Source organism: Chinchilla lanigera, unplaced genomic scaffold (assembly GCF_000276665.1).
Source record: "Chinchilla lanigera isolate Chin_1 unplaced genomic scaffold, ChiLan1.0 scaffold00112, whole genome shotgun sequence".
NCBI classification, from domain to species: Eukaryota; Metazoa; Chordata; class Mammalia; order Rodentia; family Chinchillidae; genus Chinchilla; species Chinchilla lanigera.
Genome location: NW_004955513.1, coordinates 2,166,889 through 2,181,532, shown reverse-complemented (window position 1 = coordinate 2,181,532; position 14,644 = coordinate 2,166,889). Strand labels below are relative to the sequence as shown.

The window sequence follows — 14,644 nt, the reverse complement described above, 5'->3', positions numbered from 1 at the left end:
AGCTAAAGTAAAGTGAAAGGAGGAGCGGAGGAGCTCACACTGGCACTGCAATCTTCTGTCTTCACACTGACGGGACAGTGAGATCTGCACACTCTTGGCCTCAGTTTCCTCATCTGTAAAGTGAGTGTGTGCAGTGGACTGAAGTGAAGGCCACAAAGGCCTGGCCTGCCCCGTGGTGGCGGTCAGTGACCGCCCAGGAAGGAGAAGCCCCTAATGCTCCTGGAAGGTGATACGGCACTTTCTACTGGCCAAAAGCCTAATGAAAATTTCTTTTCTTGTTCAAATATCCTTTTTATTAGTGCCTATTAATTTCACAAGACACTTGGTCTCGATGTGGTATTTTCATATATAATTATAACATTTTGATCATATCCATCCCCATATTTTCTGAATTACCAATTGTGCTTGATAATGAACACTTGGGGCTGCACCGGCTCTTTCTGCTATTGGTCTGCAGATCCTGCCTGGGGCATATCTGCCCTGCTCTGTACGTAGGTATGTATATATTTATTTATAGACGGGGTCTCACTATGTAGTTCATAGTGAGTTGGATTGAACTCGCTATGTAGCCCAGGCTGGCTTCAAACTCAGTGATTCTCCTGCCTCAGCCTCCTAAGTGCTGGGATGTGGGCCACCAGGCCGAGCCCTGCTCTGTGTTCTTAAACTGTTAACCTCCAGGCTTCGCTAGGGCCCCAACCTCGAAATGCAAGAGCCTGAAATTTTCAACAGATTCTGCCTTCTCTTCATTATGTGATCCTGCTGCCCTGTCTGTAGGTGGCGGTTTCAATGTCAAATCCCCCTCCACCCCCGCTTCCCCCGCCCCGCCCCAAGGATAGTTAAGCTGGAACGTCCTCATTCTGGCTTGGCTGTGGTGCAGCTGGCATGGTTGGACAGCTGCCTCCTCCCCGTGATGGTCCTTTCTTATACAGGAGACAGGGCGTGGCAACGCTGGCTGGGAAAATAAGCTGGAGCTGTCAATGACAAGATCCCAGGGCAGCGCCAAATAATTCTCAGGTCCCCGTATGTGGAACTTCTCGAGGACTCCTGCGAGATGTGGGCAGCATGCGCGAGACCAGAGGCCCTGGGAGCCGCTGTTGTGAGCCCTCGTGGGTGTCCCAGTTGCATTTTTATTTTTGCTTTTACTCTTCCCTCTCTCCTTTTTTTTTTTTTAAATTTTTGTACCAAAAATCGAACTCAGGACCCTGTGCTTGCCAGGCAGGCGCTGTGCGGCTGAGCTCCATCCCAGCCCTCCTCTCCTGCTTGGCCCACGTTCTCTCTGCGGAGCTAGTTCTTCCCATACCGCGTCCCCCCTCATTTTTCAAGTAAACTTTTGGCACGGTGTGTGGCTTTGTCTCGTCCAGTTCTCTGTTCGGGGCAGAAAGGACCAGGGATTCTTTACTGGCGAGCCATTTTTCAGGGAACTACTGGGCAGCGCTTTGTCCCCCGCTGCTGCTGTCACAGGGCCGGGGCTTGGCCAGAGACGCCCCGCAGCCGCGGCCGCCTCTTCTCCGCGCGGTGGAGGGACGGAGGGTGCGGGCCCTCGTCTCCGGCTCGCGCTGCGGCGCCTCCTCCCCGCTCCCGGTCCTTGGGCCCCCGTAAACATTGTTCGGAGGTGAATTTGTTCCACCCCCAGGCCCGGGCAGCCTGTATGGCTGTTGGGACATCTCTGTGACTTGCTTTTGTGACTCTCCTCCGAGTGCAGAGAAGCCCCAGGTTTCGCCATCTGTTCGAGAGGAGAGAGCTGGCGGCCCGAGGGCCCGGGACAGCTTCCACGGCCCCAGCCGGCTGGCACAGCGCGGTGCCTCCTTGCAGCCTTGAGGGGCCTGAGTTGAGCTGGGGCCTCCGCCCTTTGCACACGGGGCAGAGTCACACGAACCCGTGCAGCCCGGCCCCCGGACTCATCCCACCTGGGAGTGCGCACGGGAGGGAGCTCGGAACTGCGGCCCTGGGGCAGGCAGCCCCTTCCCCTCGAGAAAAGCAGATTTAGTACAAAGTGAGCATTTACAGTGGCCCTGGGCAATATTAAAGCAGGCGGTGGTGGATATAATGGTGTGTTTCGTTTCTTATCAAACGTTTGTCCAGGAAAGCTGTGTATTAGAGCTCCAATACCTAAGGGTTTTCTTGTGAATTTTAAATCGTGCTCCTGGTTAAACCTCAAAAGGCTCGGTGGATGGAAAGGTTCTTTGATTTCCTTTGAAGTGGTTGGAGGAGGTTGATTACTCTTGGCAGTCAAGCAGCCTCTTATGACGCTGTTTATAAATAATTACTCATGAGCAGGGCTGGAGTTTCAAGGTGTTAGATTTTAAAAACTGAAATTAATCACATAAATGAGCACGAGAAATTAGGTGGGGAGAAAGGCCACGGATGTTCTTCTTTTAAAGTATTTTCAGAGATGTGTACAATTTGGGTGCCACTTACAGGAACCTGGAAGGGGAGGGCTTCCCCTGCCGCCTTTAGCTCCATAGTTTTGCCAAGATGAGCGTGGCGCTTGGAAGTTGGATTCAGTCCCAGAATGCCCAGTTCGCCAGAGGTCTCCCGGCATCTTGAGCTCTGACACCCTGAGGCCTGCTGGGCTGGGCCAGGTTCTGAGACACGGTGACGGCCTGCATGAGCCCCCTTGGGGCCCCATGTCCCCACCACCCTTTGACCTGACTGTAGCCAAGCAGGTGTCTTCCCTTCGGCCTGAGCGAGTCCGCACTCCACAGCCCAAGGCCCCTCTGCCTTTCACCACTCTCTCTGCTGCCCCCAAGCCTGTGCCACCCCAGTCCAACTACGCTCGTCCTCTTACCTGGCCAAGTGTCCCCAGTGCCACCTGTTTCCAGACTCGGCCTTCAAGCTTGTTTCCCACCCGCTGTGGCTTCTCTCGCTCAGCTGGAGGGCCCTGGAAGGCCTGGGTCCAGCGTACAGGCCCAGGGTGGATGTTGGCCCCGAATCTGCACCTGGCTTCCACCCCAGACGCTAGAAATGCCCTCCCAGCATCTGTGATGGCACAGGCCCGGCCTGAGACCTTAGCTGCCTCTGTGGGTGAACCTTGCCCTGGTGGATCTGCAGGGCCAGGTACCTGGGTGGCAGTGGCGGTATGGTTGCTGGTGGCAGCTCCGGGGTCTGTGTGCACGTGTCACAGCATGGTGGACACAGGTTATGGTGTCTGATGCCCAGCGTAATCACGCTCGTTCCCCAGCCTGTTTGGCAGCCTCACTTTAGGTGTCATTGCTGGTGGGGTGGCCCAGGCCTGGCTTCCAGCCTGCGCAGGACTTTGTCGTATGCTGGCATTGGCGGGGACTCAGCTGCGCCTGACTCGGCTGCTTGTTCTGACAATGCTGACCAGCAGAGGGCGCCTTGTGTAAGGTGGTGTAGCAGTGACCACAGGAAGAGGGACAGCTGAGGAGCCGCCCCAGGTGCCGCTGTGCAGTGGCAGCCGTGGACAGTCGCGGGGAGAAGGCCCGAGGCCCGTCCTTGGGGAGGTGTTGCTCACGGGGAACCGCAGCACTGTTGCTTCTCAGCAGCAGGGTGAGGCTCAGCAAGGTGGAAGATGGGCAGCGCCAGCCGCGTGGTGAGAGCCCCCCTCAGGAGCCAGCAGAGGACCACAGGGGAGGGAGGGACCGTGGGCCTGGGTGGCTGTGAGTGGCCTGGGGCAAGGAGGACATTCATGATGGGGAACCAACAGGTGACAAGAGAGGAGCGTAGGACGCTTCAGGAAGGATGGGAACGTCCAGGAGGGCGCATCGCCAGGAGGGGACCGTCTGGGCCTGGGTGATGTTGTGGGCCCAGGTAGATGAGGCCCTGGCAGGCAGGGCAGTGAGGACAACCAGGACAGCGCAGGCCTCCTGGAAGTCCTGCCCTGGGGCTGCGGGGGGCACGGAGGGAGTCGGGGAGCTGGGCCCACAGGGTCTGCCCTGCCGTGCGGGACTGTGGCCCATCCTGCATTGCCCAGCTGCTTCCAGGCCAAAGGGATCCCGACTGGCGTGCTCCGTGAGTGCGTGCAGAGTGGCTCGGGGTCATCTTGAACTTGTCAGCTTTTCCCTGAACAGAGTATGGATGTGCAGAGCGTCGTGCGTCCCCTCGAGCAGGGCCAGGCTAAGATGCCTCCCGCTCCAGGAGCAGGAAGAGGGGTTCGGGGTGACGGCACTCAGCGCGCAGTCACCGCAGGCGGTCTGTGCACACAACGTGCCCTGTCTCCTCTTGGACCCCAGGGCTTTGCCCTCCTGCCCCTGCCTACACTCGTGGTCCTTTTCCCGTCAGAAGTCTCCTCTGCAGTCTGGTAGCTGCTGTAGGAACTCTGCAGGGGCCACAACCCTCCCAGAGCTGGGACGTCTGGCTACAAATAAGCTGCCAGTTTTTCCCATTTGCATAGAAATGCCCACATTCGAAAACAAAGACTTTCATATCTTGGGTTTTATAAATCTGGCTCGTAGATGCCTAAGCTTTTTTTCCCTCCCATTATTTTGCTCTGTAAAATGATGGGGGCAATCCAATTTGCTAAATAAACAGGCATAAATATTAAGGAAAAAAGCTTTGCAGATCAATTTACATAAAATACAACTTTATTTGAGAGAGTATCCCTGAGACAAAGTCTCTGTTTAAAATACTTTATGGTATTTGAATCCTGATTGTTCTCGATATTTATTATTTTGGCAAACAAGTTACCGTGTCCGCGTCCCCGTGGAGATAGACAAATAAACCATCTCGGTGATCGCTTACCTCTCTCAACCCAGAACGCACTCCACGGCGCAAGGATCCCAGCCGCTGGGTGACAAATGGCCATGTCACCGGCAGTAATGAAATCTGGGGCGGAGAGAAATAAATACACCCAGAGTACTGCAGACATAGGAGGCTGCTTTGTCTTACTGAATGGTGACATTCAAATCTTTTTATTCCGCAGTGCCGAAGATCATAATATTAGGTCCACCCGCCTCGGGGAAAACAACTATCGTAAGTGCACGATATTAAGTGTTGTAAAGCTGTGATATCTCATCTCTGCTCCAGCGGGCAGGAGCTTGCCTCACTGTGAATTGTCGGCTAACCGAGCTGTCCTTCTTTCCCTCTCCTTTTTTCTCTTCCTTCTTATTTTCTTATTACAAAAGGCAGCGTGTGTTCATAGGAAAAACCTAGGAAATATGAAAAACAAAAATGCAATTCCCCAACCACCCAGAGAACAGTATTCCTTCAACACTCTGGGATGTCCTTCCCAAGCATTGCCTGCCCACAGGAATGCGGTCCTTGAGGGGCTGGAGTTGTCTTCACATTTCCAGGAGGAGCAGGAGGAGGAGGAGGCTGGTCCAGCAGCACACACATTCCAGAGGTGTTTGGTATGAGACATTAAGATCCAGTCTTGGATGTTCAGTTATGAAATGTCTCAGTCAATCAGAAAAGTGTCGAGACTGTGTCCTAGGTTCTCATACGTCCAATTCCCAGGTTCCATGCTCATTTGGCCACCTCTGTGTGTCTTCTTTGTTTTCTCTGCATTTTAAAGAAAATACATCTTCGAAGACGCAGTGACCGCCTGAGATGGGACTTGTTCTGCGACTGACAGTGAGCGCCATTGAGCGCCTCCCTGATGGCAGAATCAGCGGTGTGGGCGCTGGTCGTGGGCTGGTTAACGCCTGTTAACAGTCACCTTAGTCCATGATAGCAGGAAGGTGGCTGATCCTTGCATAGAACAGCCCACATCTGCTTTGCGTTTGAGTTAGCTTCACGTTCTCTTGATCTGTCATCCATCAGTCCATCTGTCCATCCAGTCTTCTGTCTGTCTAGGTTTTCAGTGGGGTTCCGCAGTGCCAGGCTGCCAGCTTCCACTCCCTTCTGCAGCCAGCACCCCTGAATGCAGCCACCCTCACTGCTTCCCTGTTAGAGGCGGGGGCTCCCAGACATTCAAGGGGCGCTTTGACCTCATCAGAATCTCCTGGGATGGGCCCCAGAAACCTGGTGGGAAAAGGTTCCCCCAGGCGATTCTGCCCTGGGAACCCCAGAGGACAGGCTGCATTCAGCCAAGCAATGGATTCAGACACTGAGCTGTGTTTTCAGGAAGAGCTCGGCTTCTTAGGGGTGAGGGTCTTTTTTTTGGTAAAGGGCTTTTCAAATGTATTCTTGTTGCTTTTTCAATACTGGGGACTGAACCCAGGACCTTCACACTGAGCTACATCCCCAGCCCTTTTTAAATTTTTAATGGTGAGACAGGGACTCTCTAAGTCGCTAAATTGCCCAAACTGGGCTAGAACTTGTGATCCTTCCTCCTCAGCCTCCCAGAATGCTGGCATGACAGGCGTGCACCACCACGCTCAGCCCGGCAGGAGGCCCCTGTCTTGTGACCCTCTGGGCCAGCTTTGCAGCATTTCTGTTCTGGCTTTTCTTTGACTGCTAGGAGCATTTTGCTAGTAGAGCAGGCTCAGGACACAAAGACCTTCTTCCATCGAGTCCCAGTGTGAGCAGAGCCAGTGAATTTGTCTCCCTGATGGACCCGGTCCTGGCAGCGGGTTTTGCTGTCTGAGCCCAGGCCTTTTGGGGAATTCGCTGGTCTCCCCCCTGGGGACGCTGATTCTGATTTACAATGTAAAGGTAAAACAATCAGATCTGAGCATGGCTCTTTCCTGACACCTTTCCTGATGTTTTCCAGCATGAGGAACAGGGAGAATGGGGGTCAGCCCAGCCCGGGAAGCCCTCCAGGGCCTTCAGAGCCGTGCTGGTGCTGAAATGGTCACTGGCGTCCCTTTGATGCTGAGAACATTTCAGTGCATTGTTATCCCTTAAAATTCAGTTTTCACCTGTGGACTGCACACAGCGGTGATGAGTGAACTAAGCACACAGTCCGCTGGTCTAAGCACATGGGCCAGGCTACGTCAACCCCCGGCAATTAAGAAAAAATGAACTGCGAGTGTGGGCTCTGACTGTATTTGCTGTCCCTACCTTGCCTTGTATAAACCTCCTTTGGATTCAGAAGGCAGCCGCAGGGCCGCTTCCGGCCTGCGTGGAGCTGACAGCAGGCAGGAGCGGGGATGTGACAAGCCGGCTGGCAGGCACTGGGTGGGCACACAGTGAGCTGAAGCCTCCCCATGGCCATCCTTGGCCGGGAGGGGTTGGGAGGACCTGGGCATTGGATGGAATTGGTGTTAATGTATTCATCAATTTCACTAAAGTTTCCCTTTCCGCTTTCCTTCTTCAGGCCATGTGGCTTTGTAAACATCTGAACACGAATCTCCTCACCAAGAGGAACTTACTAGGAAAAGAATTCTCCTCTGCGGCTGCCGAAGCCAGAAAGCATTACCAGAGATTCAAGGTAGGGTCAGCCCGGGGGAGGGACAGGGACAGAGTGACCATGCTTCCCGTCCTCCCTGCCAGGCAGGCACACACAGCCCCCCTGCTTGCTTGGCTTGTTGCCATTTCCTTTTGCATGAAGTGAGGGGGAGGGGCTGGCTCAGATACAGGCAGGGAGGGGTAGAAAGGAGGAGAGGGTGCCGAACAGGGCCCGTGTCCTCATGGGAAGGGTCCTAATGGGCCAAGGGGCTCTGGTTTGTCCCCATGGAGTCTTCATGGTCCAGCTTGCTCCGACTCTTCTCAGGTCAGCTAAGTAAGGGGGGCAGAGGCAAGTGGAGGTCCCCATCCCACAGTGGTGGCCCTGGTGGGGCTGAGCTGGGCCAGGAGTTTCAGGGGCCATCGTCCTGCTGTCTACAGCATGGACAGCCCAGCCCTGGACCCTAGGGAAACCTAAGGTGTTTCCCTGCCTCTGCCCGGGTGCCTCTCTGCCTGCCTTTCCCACCTACCCATTTCCAAAGCCAGCTCTGAGTTCACAGGACATCCTCGAAGGGGAAACACAGGCTGGAGTACTCTTTCTCTTTCTTTCTTTCTCTCTTTCTCTTTCTCTTTCTTTCTTTCCTTCCTTCCTTCCTTCTTTCTTTTCTTTCTTCCTTCCTTCCTTCCTTCCTTCCTTCCTTCCTTCCTTCCTTCCTTCCTTTCTTTCTTTCCTTTCTTTCTTTCTTACAGCACTGGGGACCCAACCCATGGCCTTCATACTGAGCTACATCCCTTGCCCTTTTTTAAATTTAGAGACAGGATCTCACTAAGTCAATAAATTATCCAGGCTGCACTCGAACTTAGCAGCCTCCTGCCTCAGCCTCCCAAAGTGCTGGGACTACAGGCGTGCACCACCATGTCCAGAAATGTCGTTTCTTTTTACTACCCAGGGACTGAAAGTATTTCTTCAAAATTCCCTTTGAAGCCTAAGGTAGGGATGTGCCCTTTCAGGGTTCTTCCCTGAGGTCCAGGCTGCCTCTGTTTGGGGGAGACATAGCCAAGGACAGGACGGTGGGGACGGGGTGTGAGCTGGGCACTCGGTGTGTGCCTGTTGGGCCATCCAGGCTCCCCCTCGCCCCTCATCTTGGTGCCTGTGGGTTTAGGCTGATACCTGTCCCAGCACAGGGCATTGGGCCCCTCGGCCCTTCTGTTGCTTCCACTTCCGAGAGTAGGTCCTGTGCACGCCTGTGACAAGCTAAGTGCCGCCCGGACCCAGCCCGCTGATGTCACACTCATGCTGGGGACAGCTGAGAGCACCTTCCAGCCAAACCTACATTTCAGACGCCCGCTGTGCCAGGACAGCCCCCACCCCGCAGCACCGCAGATGTGAGCCAAGTGTGCCCTCTGCGGGCGCTCATGTTGGTCACGGCCCATCTGCATCTGTCCAGGGCCTTCCTGCCAGCTGGGGGTGCCACGGGCTCTCCCACCAGCCTCTGTGTCTCCGTTTGGTGGCAGGGTCTTCACCCTGAGCCTGTGTGGACGCTGTTCCTCAAACAGCTTGGAAGTGAGTTTCCACCGTGAACGGTGGCTGCAGGACAGCCCCTGGCTTCTGGGCTGCCCAGAGCGGGGAGGGGACTTGAGGGACCGTGATTCCTGGGGCGCTGAGTGGACAAAGTTCCCTGCTCCTTGGTTCTGCAGCCAAGATTCAGGGTCAGAGTTGGTCTCTCTCGATGCGGTCTCTTATCTCCGCTCCCTCAGCCCCCACTGTCTTCCTCGCCTGTGCTCTTGGCCACACGTGGCCGCCACTCTGTCCTGGCTCCTGGGCCCTTGATTCAAAGCACCCACGGTGCGGCCCCAAGTTCTCTGGACGGGATCTGGCTGGGTGTTCCGGGCGCATCGGCTCTGCTGGGGGCGTGCCGAGGCTGCTCAGCCTCCCCCCGTGGGGCGCCGGTTACTGTCAGAGACAAGGGGACAGCCTAGCTGGACCCCAGCCCCAAGTAAACAGACGGGGACCTCCCTCCACAAGCTCAGCCGCCCACCGCAGGCACCCTCCCCCAGGCAACCCCAAAGCCTGGCGGAGGTCAGAGCTGTGGTCCTAGCTCTGGGGACTCCGGTGTCTGGGGTGGGGATATGGTGCGGGAAAGTGGTCTCCCCAGTCCCTGCTTCCCGGGTGGGCAGGGCAGGCTCATTTCCAGGCGGGAGCCGCCGCACCGGGCTCCTGAAATCTAGCCGAGAGGCGAGAGCTAAGGAAATTCCCCCAGGGCTTCATCACGCTAATTACCAGCATGGTTCCGACCGCATGCACGTGTGTTCGAGGGTGCCTTGTTGGGTTCCTGCTTCAGATACCTGAGTGGAAGGAAGATGAAAGGCGAGGCTGCGACCTAATCAAGGAGCCGACCGTTCTGAAGAGCAGAGGCGAGCGTGTGTCGGGCCGCACCGCCGCCTCGTCTGCAGACGGCTGCCTGCCGGCTGGGCCTCTCATTAAATGTCTTCAAATCGTCCGCTCATTTGAGTCTTTACGGCCCCATTTGCAAGCACCTGTGATACCTTCAGATGCCTCCTTTGCTCCTGCTGGGCTTCGCTCTGCTCTGCTGACCAGCGTGCTCTTATGTAGCTGGTGTTCTCCAAGATGTCTCTATCTCAGGCATTTCCAAGTGGTTTCGACGTCCTTCCTGAGCACCCTCTGCATGGCAAGCTGTGTTCTGTGGGGCTGGGGAGCCGCGGCGAGACCAACAGCACCGTGAAACCGAGCCCCGGCAGCCATCGCTCAGCCCCTTCCCCAGTAGCTCAGGGGGCGCCTTCACTTACTAATGAATTTCGATCAACTGCCAACACCAATGAAGTCCTGGCTTCACTTTTTATGACGAAATGTCACAAAGCTATTTAGAAGCAGCACAGCCAGGCGTGGTGGCGCACACCTGTAATCCCAGCACTCGCGATGCCGAGGCAGGAGGATCACTGAGAGTTTGAGGCCAGCCTGGGCTACAAAGTGAGTTCAAGGCCAGCCTGACCTGCATAGTGAGACCCTCTCTCAAAAAGACTGAAAAAAAAAAAAAGAACAGAAACCATCAGCAAGAATCCACGTCAACCCCATGGGCCCGGCAGCTGGCTGCACCCCATGCGAACTCATGTGGTCTAGCTTCATGGTTTACCCTCACCCGCTCTCGAGGCCCACTGACATTAAAGCAAATGCAGACTGCGGTGCGTTTCATCCCGAGAGGTGTCAGCCCACAGCTCCCGGGGTGCTGAACGTACAGACAAGGGCCAGGCTGCATGCGGAAGTCACTCTGACTGCAAGCTCGGGCAGCCCACCACCTGCAGTGGTAGCCTGGGAGACTGCCCGATCACCCCCAGGCTGATCACCCACCAGGCTCACAGGACACCAGAGGGTCTCTGCCCATGCTCCGGAGGCCAGATAACAATCCTGAAACCGTGTGTCCAGCGAGGCCAGGACTGATCATAAATTCCAGCTTTTCTTAACTTCTGTCCCTGCTGCCAGCTCAGGACCGGCCAGAGGAAGCCAGTGCTTCCTCAGTCAGGGGAGTAAGATGCGAGCCCCTATTCAGCTGCGCCCCTGGTGACACTCCCCTTCTTGCCACTAGAGCATATCTGCAGCTCCCACCTGCCTCCCTCACCTCCGCCTGCCTCCCTCACCACCACGACCAGCACCACTGAGAGCTCTGACTTGGTGGCCTGTGCAGGCCGTCTGGCCGTCGGGACACCGCACCTATTTCCACAGCCCCGGAGATAAACACACACTTGCAAACCTCGAAGACCCACCAGGGGTCCAGAAGTACCTGCGCAGGGTTAGTCTGAGACCGCTGGCCTGTGGGCCTGGGCTCTGCCCCTCCCAGAGGGACAGCTGTCTCCTATGGCAGTGCTGTTCCCAGCCTCTCTCTCAGCGGATGTCCGACCCACCAGCTTCTCCGGTCGGCGCCTCAGCGAAGACGAAGACGACAGTGATGACAATGACGCCGGCTTCCACTGAGCTCAACACGCTGCATGACTTGGTTGAGACGCGGACACTGGGGCTCTTCCTGGGGGCATCATGGCCCCCGAACAGGGTGAAAGCCCCCAAAGGGCACGTCAGCATGACTGCAGTCCCTGTGGCGACACCGCAGATGGCACGGCTGCCAGCGGCTCCCTCACTGATGTCCCCGCCCCCAGCTGTGGCGGGCCCTTCACAGCCCACAGTGTTCCACCATCACAGATGCCCCTGCAGGCCCAGATGAGGTTGGCCCTGGGGAGAGCAGGTGAGGACCAGGTGCCAGCCTCACTCTCAGGCCCGGCCCAGGCTCGAGTGGACCTGAGATTCCTGCTGTGGAAAGACTGAGTGTCGTTCCAGTCTTGCAGGAAGTGTTGTGCTTGCACATTTGCAGCCGCCTAGTCCTGAGCCACTCAGCCTTGGTGACGTGTGAGAATCAGCGGCCCCCTCCACTCCTTCAGTACAAGTCCCACCATCAGGGCCAGGCAGCAGCACGGAAAAGCACTCCCCAGGGAATTCCATCCCCAGCCAGTGGACACCCCGGCCCAGCACCACTCCCGCCTCAATTAACGCTGCAGTGAGTGTTTGTGACACAATTACTGCCAAGTTGGGGGAAATCAAACGCTGGAATCAAGTGATGCATCAGAGCAGAACAGCCTGTTTGTTGAATGAATAAATGACCTTAGTTTTGGAAGGCTGGCAAGACACCAAGGAGGAGGTTTACCTTCTCAAAGCTGGGTCCTTCCTAGCCTCACTTTCCATTCTCTTTGAGAATGTCAGATCTGCTCCAGCACAGATGTCCCCCTGTGCCTGGCTGCCTTGACTCTCATTGTCTTTAAGATCCAAATGAAAGGACCGGAATCCTCATCCTGCTTCTGTCTGTCCACAAGAGCTGGGGGCCCACAAAGGGCCCTGGAAGCCCCATGTTGTAGTCAGGTTTGCAAGGGGATAGATTTAACGCAGGGCACATAGTTTAGAGGACTATTTTGTAATATTCACCTGAAGAGTCAAATGCAGAAGAGTGCAGATCTCTCCACACACTAGAGACCCAAAGAATCGAGCTGAGGGCCTGGATCCCAACCTCAATGTCCTGCACAAGTCCAGCTGGAGGCCGAGAGGCCACTACAATGGGCTCATGCAAGTCTGTTTCAAGGATCTGCCCTGGGAAGGCCCCAAGGCCAGTGGTGGAAGCTAGAAAGTCTGTGCCAGCGGGATGAAGGATCTGTGCCAGCAGGCTGAGGGGTCTGCATGGAGCCAGGAAGCCATGCTCAACGTAACGACCAGAGCTCCTCCGTAAAGGACTGCAGCTGTCCTCAGTGACAGCAAGGACCCCGAGCTCCTCCTCTGACTAGAGCAGAGTTCATATCAGGACAACCAGCTCGACAAGCTTTTCCAGGAGAACCAACAGCACCGTGTTCCCCTCCAGTTTTCCTTTTATGCTGTTAACAACAATCCCCAGCACCATGATGACTCAGTTCAGCTCGGTGTCCCACGCTGCCCGTTGGTCAGTCCACGCCCCACCTTCAGCTCCTGCTCCGAGCCCCCACTGTCAGCCCTGCAGCTCCACCCCCAGCCTGTGGCTCCGGGAGGCACTGGGAAGAGCAGGTGCTCCACGAGGCTGCAGGCCGCAGGGAGGGACAGGCCTGCTCTGGAGCTCTCGACGGAGGGGCGTTGTAGCCTGGATGGACTGGAGCCATCTCCGTGGCTCTGTGGCCACCGCCAACCCAGGCCTCCCTCCTGGCTGCCCCCTCTGCTCCCTTCTTTCCAAGCCTCCCCTGCCCCTGCCTCCTCTTGTCCCTGTCCCCGAAACCTCCCGCCTCTGCCTCCAGATCCCAGGAGCTGGTTGCTGCCAGCTTGTCCCCTGCGCTGACAGTGCAGGATATCACGGAAGGGCTGTGGGCAGCCCTTGGGGGTGGGTGACAGGGTGAGGGACCCCCCAGGGTGGCTCAGCTCCGACCCTCCCCACTCCGCTCCTGAGCCCATGCTGTGGATGAAGGGGACACAGGGACACGGGGTCCCTGAGCGTGGGGCCTGGTGGCAGGCAGGGCAGGCTCAGGTCACCGCGGTGTGAAGTTCGGGCCCTGGGGGCAGAGCCATGCATGGGGAGCCCTGACGGCCTGCATGTGGGGCTCGGGAGCTGCCACCTGGGCAGGCAGGGCCGGCAGACAGAGGCCCAGATCAGAGCCAAGGCAGCCAGCCTGCCTTCTGGGCAAGGACGAGGGCTGGGTGTTGCTGGGCCTCCCAGGCCAGCGCTGGCACCTGGGACTCAGCCTTCTCTGTGAGCAGGGGTGGCCTTCCCGGGCTCCGCCCACCTGTCCCCAGCTCTTCCCAGAAAGCCAGGCTTCAGCAGAGCGCTGGGCGGGAGGACAGGCAGGGCTCTGCACGGAGGCATCTGATTCCCACTAAGACAGCTTGGCAGGGCCCGGAGAAGCGGCCCGGAAGCCCCCGCCGCTGACGTGACACATCAAAGCTGGCACCGAGACAGCGCGGTGGCAGCGAGCAGCGGGGAGGCGCTCGGGATGGGCTGCGCTCAAAGCCGCCAGCCTGTCCCCTGCCGCGTGGGCTGTGGAGGCACCGCGCCCCACCTGAGCTGACGCCTTTCAACTCGTGCTCTTTGACTGCTTGGCCCCGTCCCCGCCTGGCACCCCCTGCGTCCCTGGACCTGTTTGCATGCCGCCTCCCCACTGAGTGTAGTCGCGGAGGGAAAATGCGTGTTGGGAACAGGGCCTCGGGTGGAAGGGACACAGGGGACAGGAAAGGCCTGGAGGGGAGGGGCAGGGCCACTTCCTGTCACCCCCTCCCTTGCCAACCTTGAAAACATCCTGGGCACTGGGAGGAGGTGGGCACCATGGGAAGGTGCTGTCCCTCTGCAGATGGGCCAGGCCCTGTGCCCGGGTTGGCCGAGCCCATGGCTCCCAGCTGGGTCCCCATGCAGTAGAAGTCACACCACTTGAAAGTGTGTTAGAAAGGCAGATTCTCAGCTGTGCCCTTGACCGAGAGTCAGAGCTCCCAGGTAGGGCCACCCACCCAAGCACAAAGCGCAAGGTGGCGATGCCAGTGTGGTAGGGTCACGGGGGGTCTCGGGAGGTCTGGGCACCAGGGGCGGGGTGATATGGGCCTCCCCCTGACCCCTGCAGTGTTCTCTGTGCGTCATTCATTCTGTCCTTGCTTTTACTCTTCACTTTTGTTATCTGCTTTAGGGAAATCATAGTGGCCCCACAACTTCCAAGTGAACATATTACAAGTCTGATCTCCTACTGAGATGCTCACCCTCATTCTCTCATTGTTTGCTCTTTTTCTTCTAATTCTACATCCAGGGAAAAGCCATTCTAGGGCTGAGCCTAGTTTTTTGTTTTCTTCACCCCTCAGGCCTGCAAAGTGGCTGCAGCAGCTCCAGCTCTTACATTCTCTCAGCTTTTGATCTGGCCCTTT

General features: G+C 56.9%; 1 protein-coding gene across 3 annotated transcripts in view; it reads left to right on the top strand.

Moving 5' to 3' along the window:
- The window catches only part of Ak8 (adenylate kinase 8), a 116,283-nt gene that overhangs the window by 3,937 nt on the left and 97,702 nt on the right, over positions 1-14,644 (top strand). For all 3 annotated transcript variants that reach the window (XM_013506604.1, XM_005408390.2, XM_013506605.1), the window contains exons 3-4: positions 4,883-4,932; positions 7,160-7,273. In XM_013506604.1, the coding sequence (XP_013362058.1) occupies positions 4,883-4,932; positions 7,160-7,273 (164 nt within the window). The remainder of the gene's footprint in view (positions 1-4,882; positions 4,933-7,159; positions 7,274-14,644) is intronic.